The sequence below is a fragment of the Sprattus sprattus genome (assembly GCF_963457725.1).
Source record: "Sprattus sprattus genome assembly, chromosome: 9".
NCBI lineage: Eukaryota > Metazoa > Chordata > Actinopteri > Clupeiformes > Clupeidae > Sprattus > Sprattus sprattus.
In genome coordinates, this window is record NC_137928.1 from 14,027,686 (window position 1) to 14,041,924 (window position 14,239).

The window sequence follows — 14,239 nt, forward strand, 5'->3', positions numbered from 1 at the left end:
TGCCTTTCAAGGTTTAAATGGAGTTTAGTGCAAGCTTTCACTCTCAGTTGACTGAGCCTATGAGAAAGGAGTTAGGAAGTGTCCTCGCAGACCAGGATGAAGTGGTGAAAATGGCCTTGAGAGAACTGCTCTCTGATATCCAGGCTTTGGAGGGAGATAGGAGGTTGGAGCAACAGCAAAGGCAGATGGAGAAAGAGCAATTAAAGGTGGAAATAGAAGCTGCTCGCAAGGAGGAGCAAATCAAATGTCAGGCTGCCATTGAAGAAATGGCTGCAAGGATAAAGGAGAACATGGAGAGGCTGGAAGAGAGGGAGCAAATGGAGGCTAAACACAAGAGCCTCATTGCCAAGATGAAAAGGGGTGAAGAAGAGAGAGAAACATCCAGCAAGAAGGTGACAGAGGCTCTAATGAAGGAGGTGGCCTCCAGGGACCAGCAGCTTAAATCAATGAAGGAGCATTACGAGAAGGCAACATCTGACATGAATTTAAGGCTGAGGGAGAAAAATGAGAGAATCTTATCTCTTGAAAAGAAAAGGGATGCATTTAAAGTGAGCATGCTGAAGGACTCTGAGAGATGGCAGAGGAGGACCAAGGAAGTGGAAGACCTCGTCTTGTCTGGAGCCGTGACCACTGCTGTTATAAAACAGAGGCTGATGGCAGAATTGAGGACTCAGGCTGAGACATGGATGCTGGGAAATGTAATTAATTCTTCTTTTTTTACATGAAATTGTATTAATCTTCTTTACCATTAGATTATATTGTTTTAGTTGACTATAGCTTTACAGCATTGTCCAGGTGCCAGGGCTTAACGTCATCTTTGGATTCCTTTGTCTGTTTTTATTCCTCAGGCTTCAGAGAGTTCCACAGATGGCCATTTGAAGAGCAGAAATGTTCCAAATGTTTTCCTGAAGTGGAGGATTCGTAATGACTGGAAAAAATTCCAGGGGAATCAGGCGTTCCTCAATAATGCCCCTCAGGTACATGTTTGTTCCTTTTAAAACAGCTTTTTCTTATCTGCTATGCTTTAAAGTCTTCAAAATGTAACTGTGTTTCTGTCTCAACATTGCTTTGTTTTCAGAATTGCTGCCTTAGCAAAGACATTGAGACATTGATACTGTCAATTAATGCAGCTCAAGATACGATTAAACAGAAGTATAAGAAAAAGTTCGACAAGATCAGAAATGAGACCAAGAAGAAGGAGGCCAAATTAGTTCAAGCTGAATTGAATGAGACAGCAAAGCTTGAGAAAAAGAATAGAGAGAAAATGGAAAAGATTCAGGTCACAAGAAGACATGCTGAGCTGAAGGAAGAGAGGAAAAGGCAAATTCAATTGAAAAAGCAGAGAGAACAAATGCAGATCAGGAAAAAGAAAGAGCAAGAACAGCGTGAGGCAAAACGGGCTGAAACAGAGAGTAGAGGTCAGCATGAATCCAACACCGGCAGGAGGAGATTCTTCAGGGCACACTTGTAGGTCAACTCAAGGTGTACCTGTACCTCAGCTGTGATTTTTGGATATTTTGAGTACCCTTTTGACTCCTCTGTTGCCCACTGGGTTTCTTGCCCACCTGTTTTTGTCTTTTTAATAAATAAAAACACACCTAAATCGCCCATCTGTTCCTTAGTCTGCTTCTGAGTTTGCCAACTTTATATGGCCTCACCGGCCTTGACAAGAAGAGGGAGTAGGTTTTCAAAAAGAAGACCAGCAGTTGGTAACTGGGCTTTATGAAGAACATATGGGCAAACAAATGAAAGTTAGTAGTCACAGTTCACCACTGAGAACCTTTGTGTCACATTGTAGCCTGCAGGAAGGGTGATATTTCTGATGGCTTTATGAACTTGGCCACAAGGTAACAGCACACTTGTGGGCAGAAACGGTGTATGCATTATCTCTACATATTACAGATATGCACAAAGCCATAAATGTGTATATGGAAATAATACCATATATGAGCTTTGAATACTGGAAGACTAGGAAAAGCTGCACATGGAAAAAACTGTTGTGGACATTTAGGTAAACAAATACTAGTACAGTGAGAAAGGGCACTGTAGGTGGGATGCATATAATAATATAATAAGGGGATATAGGCCCTCCTTTTACAGGTCATGGAGGACCTCCAGAATGGTGGCAATGGACCAGGCTTGGGTTTCTCAACTAAAGGGGCAGTACTGCCCATTCTCATTGGTCAGTTCCGGCAGACCCTTCCAGGGAGATCTTATGAAAGATTCCCCCCCCCCCCCCCCCCCCCCCCGGTTATCTTAGATTTAGGGTTGGGTATATATTATATTTAATACAAATCAGACGCCATTTGGATGAGCAAACAGACCCCTTTACGTCAGAGAACATAGAACATTCCACTGTCATGACGATCATGAAGTTGGGCCTGAGCTGGTAGTCAAACTATCGACTGAAGGCCCCATAGCTGTCCTTGTATATGCCTCTTTTATGGACCAGCTGCTTATTGGGGTCATGGGACACATAGAACATCTTCTCAAAGTTTTCCTGGGAAATTCTGTTCCTCTCCTCAGGCAGACACCTCTTTTCCTGCAGCAGAGAAGACCCCCGATGAACAAGTTATACACTAACTGTTACAATGGAATAATGGACACAATACAAAACATACAAATATATATTCTATACATTTTGCAGCTCACCCCAAGTTAATTAATATTATAATCACATACAAGTTAACCCAATATTAAACATTACTTTTCATGTGTACTTTTACTATGTAAAGTGTTATTGTGGTAGGAGTAAAGGAAAAAATTAAGCCTATTTGGGTGTATTTTGGGCATAACATTTTTATTGAAAATGATTTAATAGCAACGTATGAAGTATAGTTCATTGAAAGAAAAAATTGAATACAACATACACATACAATCATTTCCAAATAATATGTTGATTTTATTTAGGAAACTAGAGGAGGTGGTGGTCCATGTAAATCACTGTGAGGTAGGCAGAGAGATTAAAATATTTTATGAGCCAGACATTTTTAATTAGTAGGCCTACAGAAGAATAAGCATTTCAGCAATACACAAACTGGGAGTTTTTTGTGGGTAGAATCAAAGTACAGCCATTGTAAAAGCCTACTTGCATATTTCTTTATTATTGTTGGAATATGGAAATGGACATATCCAGACACCTTAGGCGACGGCCTTCTGCTTTTTGTGCTTTGCAAACCATTCATCACTCTTGTCATCGGCCATAGCCTGGAAAAGAAGAATTGTAATTTAGCAAACAAAGTTTTCTTTGAAAAAGAAAAGAGCTGACTGCAGGGACTCAAGGCTAGTTACCTTATCTAACAAATCATTTCCATTAGGATCCATCATGGACAGCTGCCTAAAAGCCTCATCACCAACAAAACAGATCTCATGGCCATCCTATGAATCAAATGTAGCAAAAACATGTTATGCATAACAACAATATTACCACTACTACTACAACACAAGTACTGTAATAATAATAATAATAATAATAATAATAATAATGGTAATAAAAAAAAAATGTTTTAAACAAAATTAAATGATAATGATGGAATATACTAACTGGATCGGCCAAAATCACAACTTCCACGGTTGCCTTTCCTGGTGTGTCCAGGCTAACCAGGGGAGTGGGAATTTTCTGGTTCTCTTTCTTCATAACAGCTTCAATATCAGGCAACTAATTATGAGGAGTTTATATCAGTCACAAACTCAGGATTGCATATGCCATTTCACCATATTATGATTATCAATGTAACGTAATTAAAAACAATAGTTATAAATATGAAATCCATACAAACAACCTGTCTTCCAAAAATAATCATACTAGTAAAATTGAGGGAACTTAGTATTTTAGAATTGTTTCTGAATATCCATAGAATGCAGAGGTGTCCTATGTCTCACCTGTTCACGTGGGCATGAGAATGCTACTCTACCAAAAGCTGTAGCATGGTCGACTGCTTCGCCAATGTCACGCAGCTCCAACTTACACTGGAAGATAGAATCAGCAGAACTGCATTTCAAAATTACAAAATGTAACACATTTCAACAGTTTCATTCATTTACAATTCAATGTAACACTGGCTGTGTCGCTCTGATTTGACATTCATAGATAAATGCCCAAGCAGCAATGTGCATATATGCCATGGATGCAAACTCATCAGGGGTGAAAAGAGTTATGAAGATAAAATGCATAGTAGGTGTAAACCTACTTGGCAATAAAAACGTTTCTGATTCTATTTTGCCACCCTAGGATTCTCTGGGATCTATACAATTCACATGGATGACCTATCTTGAGGTAAAAACAGCACATTTGGCAGATGGTTTGCTTCCCTGATATGCAGACCAGCTCCGCTGGAAGTATTTTAAAGAGAGAAAGGAAACATACATTTTTCCTCTGTATATTTTCTCCACCTTCTACCCTATGAAATAATGAATTACCCATAAACTGACCTGGCTCTCTCCGAAACCCATTAACACAGTTTTCTTGGTCTCATCCTTCTCCATCACACTCATGCCCAGGAGAGAAGACCAGTAATGTACTGAGCGCTGCAGGTCTGACACAGCTAAGGTCACTTTCTGAACTGGATCTGCAACTCCATAAGCACACAGATATATGCAAATATCCACACATATCCAAGTTTAAAACAAACTACAATCTGCAACTACTGTAAGGAGCTCTCCTCCCTGAGGTTTATTTCAGGTACAGTGTCCTCACCACTTTGAGGTTGTTCCTTATCCAGTAAGTAAAAGTGATATCCACCCGGTGCCTCGGCCAGGTAGAGAGCCTCTCCAACCTCCTTTAGAGGCCATCCTAGCCTTTTGGCATTACTCACAGCTTTGCTGGACTGAAGGGTAATACCCTATATGGAACAAATAGTGAACTGAGTTAAGGAAGTGTTGTTTTTGTTGCAATAACATCCACAGTTTTAGCTGTATGTCTCAGGAACAACATGTGCTTGACATTATTTCTAAAATGTAGCCTACACATCATAAATATAAAATCATAAGCTCACCAGAAAGTCATTGCCAAGCCGGTATTCTCCAACTCCATAATTGTATGTCAACTCTGCCACAAAGTGGCTATCCTCTGGCCCAAAGCCTACCATTGTTTTACTCCATTTCCCATCATATGGTCTGCAAAAACCAGACAAAATAGGAAATGCATGAAGTATATTGCAGAATTTTATGACAGCACATTGCTATAACTTCAGATGGACTTACCCATTACAGGTTGCTTTGCAGCCTTCCTCGAATTCTTCGTGCCGTAAGATCTGATGGTGTGACGCAAAAAAAGCACAACAACACATTACTTTATAGTATGATACGGACACTAAAAATACAACTTGTGACCATCAGCAACGAAAGCAAAGAAGCCTACTTCTGTATTATCCTAACCAGTTAACTCCATGGAGGCCTGCAGAGATTTCGATGTAAAACATGTAAAACAGCAAAGTATCTCACCTTCATACCAAGAACATCACGATAGAAGGTAGCAGTTTTACCTCTATCGCCTACTTTAAAGACGAAATGTAATGCACGCCTCAGTGACATGTCTACCTGTCAACTGTACAGTGGGTGTAGATCCCTCTATCCAGAGTTGATGATTCGACTACACAGCCTAACAATCGCTTACTCTGTTATCAACTATTTCAGGCAGGACCACTTGGTAATAATAGTCCTGTGCATAACCAATCCAACAGCATGTGCTCACCAATGTATTAACCGAAATAGACGTGTTTATTATTAACATAATAATACATATTATATATGTACACAATTGAAGGCTCGTAAAATGTTCCTATTGTTGGCTTGACTCATCTTGCAAAAACAATACACCCCTACATGAGCTAACTGATGGCGATGACCGTTAGGTCACATGATGCACATGCTAATTCACACAAAGATGGCGGCCTCCCTGAGAAGCATGGGCCACGATGTCTTAAGGTTCGGACAAAGTTCATACTTTGTGAACGGACATTGTAATCTTGTTGTAAACTCAAAGCGATATGAGCGAGCACTCAAGAGGACACTGGTAAAGGTGCTCTATCCAGATGGGAAAGAAAAGACTCTTGACAAAGACCAATCAAACGCATGGTCATCAGGAAGGAAGGTTCCCCTAGGAAAAGCAACAAAGAGGAGATTAAAACCGGGACTAAAACACCTTTTCATGTCGAAACAGTGACCCAGTCCAACGACATGCAATCAAAAAAAGTAACGAATCGCGACCTCGGAGTTAGGTCGAACAAATGGATGGATTGCAGTTTGAGAATGCCCTGCCCGATGATAAGCGAATGTCGTAAGTGGACTGCTTGGGTTAACCTACATCATAAATAATACTATACTACGTGTATACACCTAAGTTGGTGTCTATTGTATTATCACATTCATGACTGATTCGGCCTTACGGTTGATGGCATGAAAGGTATAGAAATGTCCCAGCGACAGTTACACTTGTACAAAAGATGGCCCTGGTTTTCTTTTTTAATGGACACGGTCAGACTGTATTTCAACTGATAGGCCTACTTATGCTTTTTTAAGCACGGCTGAATTATGTGTTTCCTTCTAAAGGGACAGCCAGACTGTTCTTGGTACTTCAGTGCAGTTCTCCTTCTAGTTCTAATTCTAATCATGTGAATTTTTAAGCACGGACGAATTCTGGGTTACTCTGCTCAATAGTAACTGCAGTCAGACACCATGCAAGATAAATCCTCATCCTCTCTACCTTCTCAGTGTCTGAGGCCATTTTGTCCAGTCACTGAAGAGAGCCTGAGTACATACTATGACATTAACCAGACTGGTGATCTTGCTAATGCTGCTATTAGGTGAATCTCAACATCTTTTGTTCTATTTGTGTGTCTGGCATAGGGAATGACGATTCTGCAATTTGCAAATTCAACGCAGAATCTGAATATGTACCCAATTTTTGCGACAGTACATATTTTTTACTGCTTAATTTGGGAATACATTTGACAAAATGTAACTCTTCTGACCCGATGGGGCATAAGGTTATGTTAGAGAATTACTTAGCACTTAGCCATTGCTACCATGATGTCCCACTCATTTGGTAAGAGACTGGTTTATGAGCAGATAGCCGGCATGGACGTTGTCCAGGGAACACGTGCAACGAAGACATAAGAACACACAAAAATTAACAATAGTATTGCTTAAAAATGTAAAACTCAAAATACTCATAGATAATTGGTCTCTCTTTCTTTCTCTCTCTATGTGTGTTTTAATTTATGCCACATTTCATTTTTGTTTTGTATCTGAATGTTTCTTAAACGAACACAACAAAATGTCGTTTTGATGGCAAACAATTGTGAAATCCTTTTAAGGACTGGTTAGCATGGGCCATGTGTCTTAATTATTTATCCACTTCATTTTCCAGGAAGATGGTGACCATTGCACGCTCCAGAACGTTCCGGGAGCATCAAGGCAAGATCCTGCTCGAGGGGAGACGTCTCATTGGTGATGCCCTGGAAGCTGGAGCCAAGCCACAGACCTTGTTCTTCAGCTCGGTCGAACGCCTCAGTGAGTCAACCATAGTCAAATAAACGTTCATTCATGTCTATGGATTCAACTGTACAGTGAAAGTTGATACCTCGATCCAAAGCCGCTGAATCGACTACATAGCCTAGAAATCGCTTGCTCTGTTATCAACTAATTCAGGCAAGACCACTTTCTGATAATACGTCTTGTGCATAACCAATCGAAGCATGTGCATACCAGTATATTAACCGAAATATGTGTTTATTATTAACATGATACAAATGTTATATGTACACAACGGAAAGTCGTAAAATGTTGCTTTCGCTGGATTGGCACATCCTGCAAAAACACAACGCCCCTGCATGAGCTGACTAAGCAGCGTGAACCTAGCGGGAATAGAACGTTCAAACCGGATATGAAAACTGTTAGCCAAAACGGCTAAAAGTTAGCGAAACTATCAAAATAAAAGTCCCGCGATTTATACGGATCTGTCATGAGCGAAAAGTTCCGGGCTAGCCAAAAGTTCCGGGTGACGCAACAGAGACCGATCAGCTGTTTATCCGGCTAGCGAGAAGTTCCGGATGACGCAACAGACGTGATAAAGAATTTTAATATGACACCGAACATTACTAGGGAATTACGGGGATAAATACGATCAAACACCTTAATATCTCCGATTCTGTTCATTTAAAGCTCGCTTTGGACGTCTCAAAACTTAATTTGGATCGCGGACTTCACTGTTAAAGACTAGTTTGGCTGTGAACACAAAGCTATACTTTATGTATTAGGTAATTGGTTAGCTTAAACTACATTATCTTGACCTAGCTAGCTAGCAATTGTCGTTGTAATCTCACCAGCGGAAAATACACGAAAACGTAAATAACTTGGATGACTGATAAAAAGATATATGTTACACATCACAAACACACGTAATCGATGTTTTTTTGTTTGAGAATAACGTAATTGGTTAGCTTAGTTATTTTACGCGAGCTAATTGACCTAGCTGGCTATACAGTGTTTGGTGTTTTGGGTAGCTCAAGCTAGCAATCTCACAGACACACAATTGATGTTTTGGGGGAAATAAGGTAATTGGTTATCTTAAATGAATGCATGCTGTTCACTTGGTCATTGTCATTTATACATTTTATTAACCCGTTGTGTTGCTCAGACGACTACTAATTATGTTAGCTAGGAGTATGGTGTTACTAGTTCTAATGAACTCCGATGAAGAGGGGTGCAGTGCAGGAGTTTGTGTGTCACGGTCCTCATACCATGTGTCAGAGGAGGGAGCCCACCACTTTATTTTCATTAATCCTGGACTTTGGAAAACTCATCTCTGTCGAAGTGTCAACTTTAACAGGAACCCACACGACCTCCGGTCAAGGTATGTTGATTTACTTGCTTTGCAATTACAGATACAATTTGCATTTAACACGGTTCATTCACGTAAACGCTGGATTTAATTGTGTGTTAACTTCTGTCCACGTTTACCAATCCATCAGGTAGGCCTACTTATGGAACAGATGCACATTTCGCAAAGTGACATGGTCATAGTCAACATCGGAATTTGCCAAGCCACATTCCGAGACTTAAACGGTCGACTGAGTTCATCTGGATGACCGATGATGTAAGTAAAACTTTTTCAACAACCGAATGAAGTCTTTAGAAATGTAATAATGTAACACAGTATCATCGTAACTGGTAATTGAGCATACAAATTGGTCTTGCACCATGAGGATGCAGTTTGCAACTGGCAATTCAACTTTGCATTATTTTGATTCAAGGTCAATACTTGTTTTGACAGTGGTTCTGAGCAACCTAAAACTTGAAACTAGAATTGCTATAATTATGAGGCTGCTTAATCACTACGGACAAGTACACAAATGCTTTGTCAAACTCAGAATTTCTTATTTCAAGCAACCTTTCCATCTCTACAAAAGGCTTTAAATGATTTTCAATTAGTTACTTCAACCTAGACACAGTTGCTATGGTAAGAGCAGGTGCAAACACTATCTGCACACTCTATTATCTCAATGATCAATTTCACATATGCATTGACTTCCAAACTCTCCAAAACAAATGGCAATATCCTCAACAGGACAAGCATCTGCCCAGATGACTGTTTTAGGTAACCAACACTTGAAGTTAATGTACCAACAGAAATTGGGTATGGCCGATCTCTTACCTCTAGAGGGGAATAAGGGAAACCAGAAATAGCAGAATTCACTGAGTCAAGACCTGTCTGCCTAGACTGAACAAGATGATTCACACGCATTTGATTTTTTAATGCCCTCCAGAATTGCATGCATAATGATTCTATTCATAATTTTATCACACTGTCTGACATGTTTCACCAATGTCCTTTTAGTATATGCATCCTCATTGAAGTGTGACTGCATTTCCTCCATAGCACAATACATTGTTTTTTCTCGGTTAATAGTTTGCATTTTACCACCACTGTACAATGCATCCACGTCTCCCTTGATTCTATTCAATATTACATCTACGACAGATTGACGGAGGTCTGCTGATCTAGCCATGGCAAGTAGCCTAATAACAACCAGTTTAGACCTGTATTTTGGATTTAGGTAGTATAATGTTAACAATTTGTTTTCTGATGGAAAGGATCCTAGTGTTTTACAGATCTCTCTTTCATCCGTGTACAAAACTATCTGCAATTTAGCATTGCTGTGTCTAGCCCTAGTCAAGACTTTACATTGCCCACCCCCCTCCTCACACTTTGCTTTACCTCCAATTCATTATCTATGTTGTACGAGCTCCCCTTATGATGTTACCTAAGTACTAGCTTTGAGTCTTTGCTACAGTGCAATATTAAATATGTTTGTGGATAATACAATGGAAAACTTCACCCCATTGCTTAAGAGAGGTGGCCGTTCAACTGTATGGACATCTTGGGGGATGATTAGACACAAACGTTATTTAAGCCCAGCCCCACTAATTGGCATGGGTTGGTCAAAATAATGGAAACACTCGTCAGTACAAGGCAATATTTGTCTTTCATAGGTATATCGTATGTTTAGTACTTATTGTTAAGTTATGTTATGTTATATTATGTGGAGTACTTATATGTTATGTTATGTCTTGTTATGGTAGTGTGGTACGGTGTCCTGTCCTAAGAATTTCAGTGCCCAGACCGACTCTGTTGTTCTGTGCATCTGACAATAAAAGACTTGACAATACAATTAAATTCAATAGCACTACACACTGCAGCCTCTTAAAAAGTTAAATGGTGTTAGGTTTATCATGTGAACCATCTTTTCCATTAAGTAGTAGTTTGGGGTGGCCATTATGTGTGCTAACTTCTGTACGCATGCTTCCAAATCCATCAGGTACTGACGCAACAGATCCACAATGCTGAAGCCAACAAAGACGTGGTCATGTTCAGTATTGGAAGTTGTCCTGCCATGTTTCGCGACTTTCTGGCAGGCCCAGATTTTAACTGGCTGACCGATGATGTAAGTAAAACTTAAAAAATACATTTTTATTTTTACTTTTTTCCAATCATGTTGTCATCAGATTTCTTTTTTCGTTCTTGTACATTGTAAATATGTGCATTGCAGCAATTGTTTCAGATCACAAACTACATTTCACTGTAAGAAGTTTCTATTTTCTCTCTAGTCTGACAAACTACTAGTATCTGTAATTGTTTTGTTATTGTTTTTTTGTCTTCACAGGACAAAGCAGTGTTCCATGCCCTTACCACAGACGCATACACGTTATGATGTCGTGACAGCACATAGTTGTGTTAATAACGTGCTCTATCAATGGCGTGGTGCTACTGCCCCGTCTCGTTGGTCTTGGCTCTCCTGACCGTGGCAACTTTGCTTTTTCATTAACGTTTTCTAGTCACTAACACCCCACCCATAACATGTATTTTTCAACTAAACAGGTCTTGCTTTGAATAGTGTAAGTTAGCAGGTTTTTAAAACAAGTATGCTTTGCAGTTTGTCTTGTATATTTCCACAGGTCTACAGAATTAAACACATTAAGTCTCAATTCATTTTGACTGACCACAGCATACAAGACCCTCCACCTGAAGACTGGCACCTATCTTCCTTTAATCACCAGATACTAAATGACTGACATTGAAATTAAAAATAAATCTTGTACACTGGCATAGTTCTGCAACATTGTCTATTGAACTTTAAGTTAAAATTCGTTCAGATATTGCTTATCATGTGTTTACATGAACATCTGCACCCTATTATAATTACTGCACTTGGTTTGGGACTGTACTGTTAAGGTGCATTCATGGGCTCAGCTACTGTGCTTTATGAACATTGCCTTTAAAAGCAAGCAACCAACCTGTAAATCAATGTGAAACTCAACCCAAGATGAACAGAAATTGTGAGTAAGAATGCTCTTTTTTTCGCAACAATTTGTGAAATAAAGAAACGTCAACATGCTTCAGTGTTCTGCTTCTTGTTTAACAAACAAACACAATTTTCATCTTCAGGAACTCATTTCAATAACATGATGCATACGAGGAGGTGTTCAGGGCTAGTCTAGGCTATTGCATTGATGTGCTACATGGTTTTGTATGTATCGCTAGTGTTACGGACAGTTAGCGTAATCACTTCGTGACATGAGCAACAGACGTTTAACCCGATGTGAAATAAACAGGCAAGCCAAGACGGCAATACGTTTATGTAGGCTAGCTTGTCACTATTAAAAGCTTATTTGACACGGTGTAAAAGTTTGATTAGCATGCTGGCTGTGTGTTGGTCGTATAGCTTCGTAAAAGTTCACTTGTGTGTTTAGTTCTATGACTTCGTAAAAGTCTAATACGTACTGTCTGCCGACATAGGCGATTAGGATAATGAAGATTATAATATAATAAAGAATTGAAATTGAATGCAGTCGCTGTCGCGGTCTCTGTAGCTGTCCGCTTGTGTGTGCCTGCGTATGTCAACCGCGACGTCATAGCAACCAACATAGCAACGACTCAAAGACGATTTGATAAACAGTTGATCGGAACGTCTGTAGCGTCATCCGGAACTTCTCGCTAACCCTAGTAATGTTCGGTGTGACATGAAGATTCGATAATCTTCACGTGAAAAACAAAACAGCTGATAGGAACGTCTCTATTGCGTCACCCGGAACTTTTGGCTAGCCCGGAACTTTTCGCTCATGACAGATCCACAGCGGTTAACAATGGGAATCCCTGACAATAATGATAATGAATTCCATGCAGCCACCCAACGGTCGAAATTTCGCCTTTTAATGTATAAGAATGAGAAATTAATGAAGATGTTTGGTGGAAACCTTCCAGATTGTTCAAATTACATGATAAAAGTAGCCTACTATTTTTTAATAGCTCTAAAAATGGCTCTATCTTTTTCAGGGGGATATATATCATTTGGGATACATATATCATTTGCCTTATTCGAGAAATAACTTATTTCTTATTTGAAGACCAAAGAAACTAAGAGGGTTACACTAAACACTACAGCTCATTGATGAAAGCCATAAAACAAGGCATTATACAATGCACACAATTAGAGTGCATGCATGACATTCAAATACTTGAAATAGGAAAACTAAGTCTTGTGCACCCTCAACATGGGGGTGAAATGAAATCCTTACAACATGACCTTTCAAATGACATATGATTTACAGGGCCTGAATCGCTTTTGTGGCATTGGCGGGGCATCTTGTGCCAACTGTGCCATTCGCCATAGACACGGCTGGAGAGCACATATTCAAATAGCTGAAATAAGAAAACTAAATCTTGTGCACCTTAACATGGAGGTAAAATGACATCCTGACAACATGACCTTTCAAATGACATATGATTTACAGGGCCTGAATCGCTTTTGTGGCATTGGCGGGGCATCTTGTGCCCGCTGCACCATTCGCCATAGACACGGCTGGAGGGCACACCTAATATTCAAACAGATGACATAAGAAAACTAAATCTTGTGCACCTTAGCATGGGGGTAAAATGACATCCTGACAACATGACCTTTCAAATGACATATGATTTACAGGGCCTGAATCGCTTTTGTGGCATTGGCGGGGCATCTTGTGCCCGCTGCACCATTCGCCATTGACACGGTTGGAGGGCACACCTAATATTCAAACAGATGAAATAAGAAAACTAAATCTTGTGCACCTTAACATGGGGGTAAAATGACATCCTGACAACATGACCTTTCAAATGACATATGATTTACAGGGCCTGAATCGCTTTTGTGGCATTGGCGGGGCATCTTGTGCCCGCTGCACCATTCGCCATAGACACGGCTGGAGGGCACACCTAATATTCAAACAGATGACATAAGAAAACTAAATCTTGTGCACCTTAACATGGGGGTAAAATGACATCCTGACAACATGACCTTTCAAATGACATATGATTTACAGGGCCTGAATCGCTTTTGTGGCATTGGCGGGGCATCTTGTGCCCGCTGCACCATTCGCCATAGACACAGCTGGAGGGCACACCTAATATTCAAACAGATGAAATAAGAAAACTAAATCTTGTGCACCTTAACATGGGGGTAAAATGACATCCTGACAACATGACCTTTCAAATGACATATGATTCACAGGGCCTGAATCGCTTTTGTGGCATTGGCGGGGCATCTTGTGCCCGCTGCACCATTCGCCATAGACACGGCTGGAGGGCACACCTAATATTCAAACAGATGACATAAGAAAACTAAATCTTGTGCACCCTCAACATGGGGGTAAAATGACATCCTGACAACATGACCTTTCAAATGACATATGATTTACAGGGCCT

The 14,239-nt window shown here is 40.0% G+C and overlaps 1 protein-coding gene across 2 annotated transcripts; it reads right to left on the reverse strand.

The window, feature by feature from the left end:
- Positions 1 to 2,929: 2,929 nt before the first annotated feature.
- Positions 2,930 to 5,618, reverse strand: glod4 (glyoxalase domain containing 4). Of its 2 annotated transcripts, none has more exons than XM_080844911.1 (9): positions 5,443 to 5,618; positions 5,203 to 5,252; positions 4,995 to 5,115; positions 4,697 to 4,841; positions 4,432 to 4,568; positions 3,883 to 3,969; positions 3,545 to 3,658; positions 3,292 to 3,378; positions 2,930 to 3,207 (listed from the first exon to the last, which is right to left on the reverse strand). In XM_080844911.1, exons 1-9 carry the CDS (start codon positions 5,530 to 5,532, stop codon positions 3,142 to 3,144), a joined length of 897 nt encoding a protein of 298 aa, XP_080701037.1. In that variant the 5' UTR covers positions 5,533 to 5,618; the 3' UTR covers positions 2,930 to 3,141. The 2 variants fall into 2 exon arrangements, with proteins under 2 accessions (XP_080701037.1, XP_080701036.1); XM_080844910.1 differs by having other exon boundaries at positions 4,432 to 4,574.
- Between the last annotated feature and the right edge of the window lie 8,621 nt (positions 5,619 to 14,239).

Bases quoted from the DNA above. Each gene is read 5' to 3' on its own strand.
- glod4 (XM_080844910.1), bottom strand. From the start codon at position 5,532: ATGTCACTGAGGCGTGCATTACATTTCGTCTTTAAAGTAGGCGATAGA. The intron at 5,253-5,442 runs GTGAGATACTTT...TCACACCATCAG, and splicing joins GTGATGTTCTTGGTATGAAG to ATCTTACGGCACGAAGAATT. The intron at 3,970-4,431 runs GTCAGTTTATGG...TCTATCTTCCAG, and splicing joins TGGGTTTCGGAGAGAGCCAG to TGTAAGTTGGAGCTGCGTGA.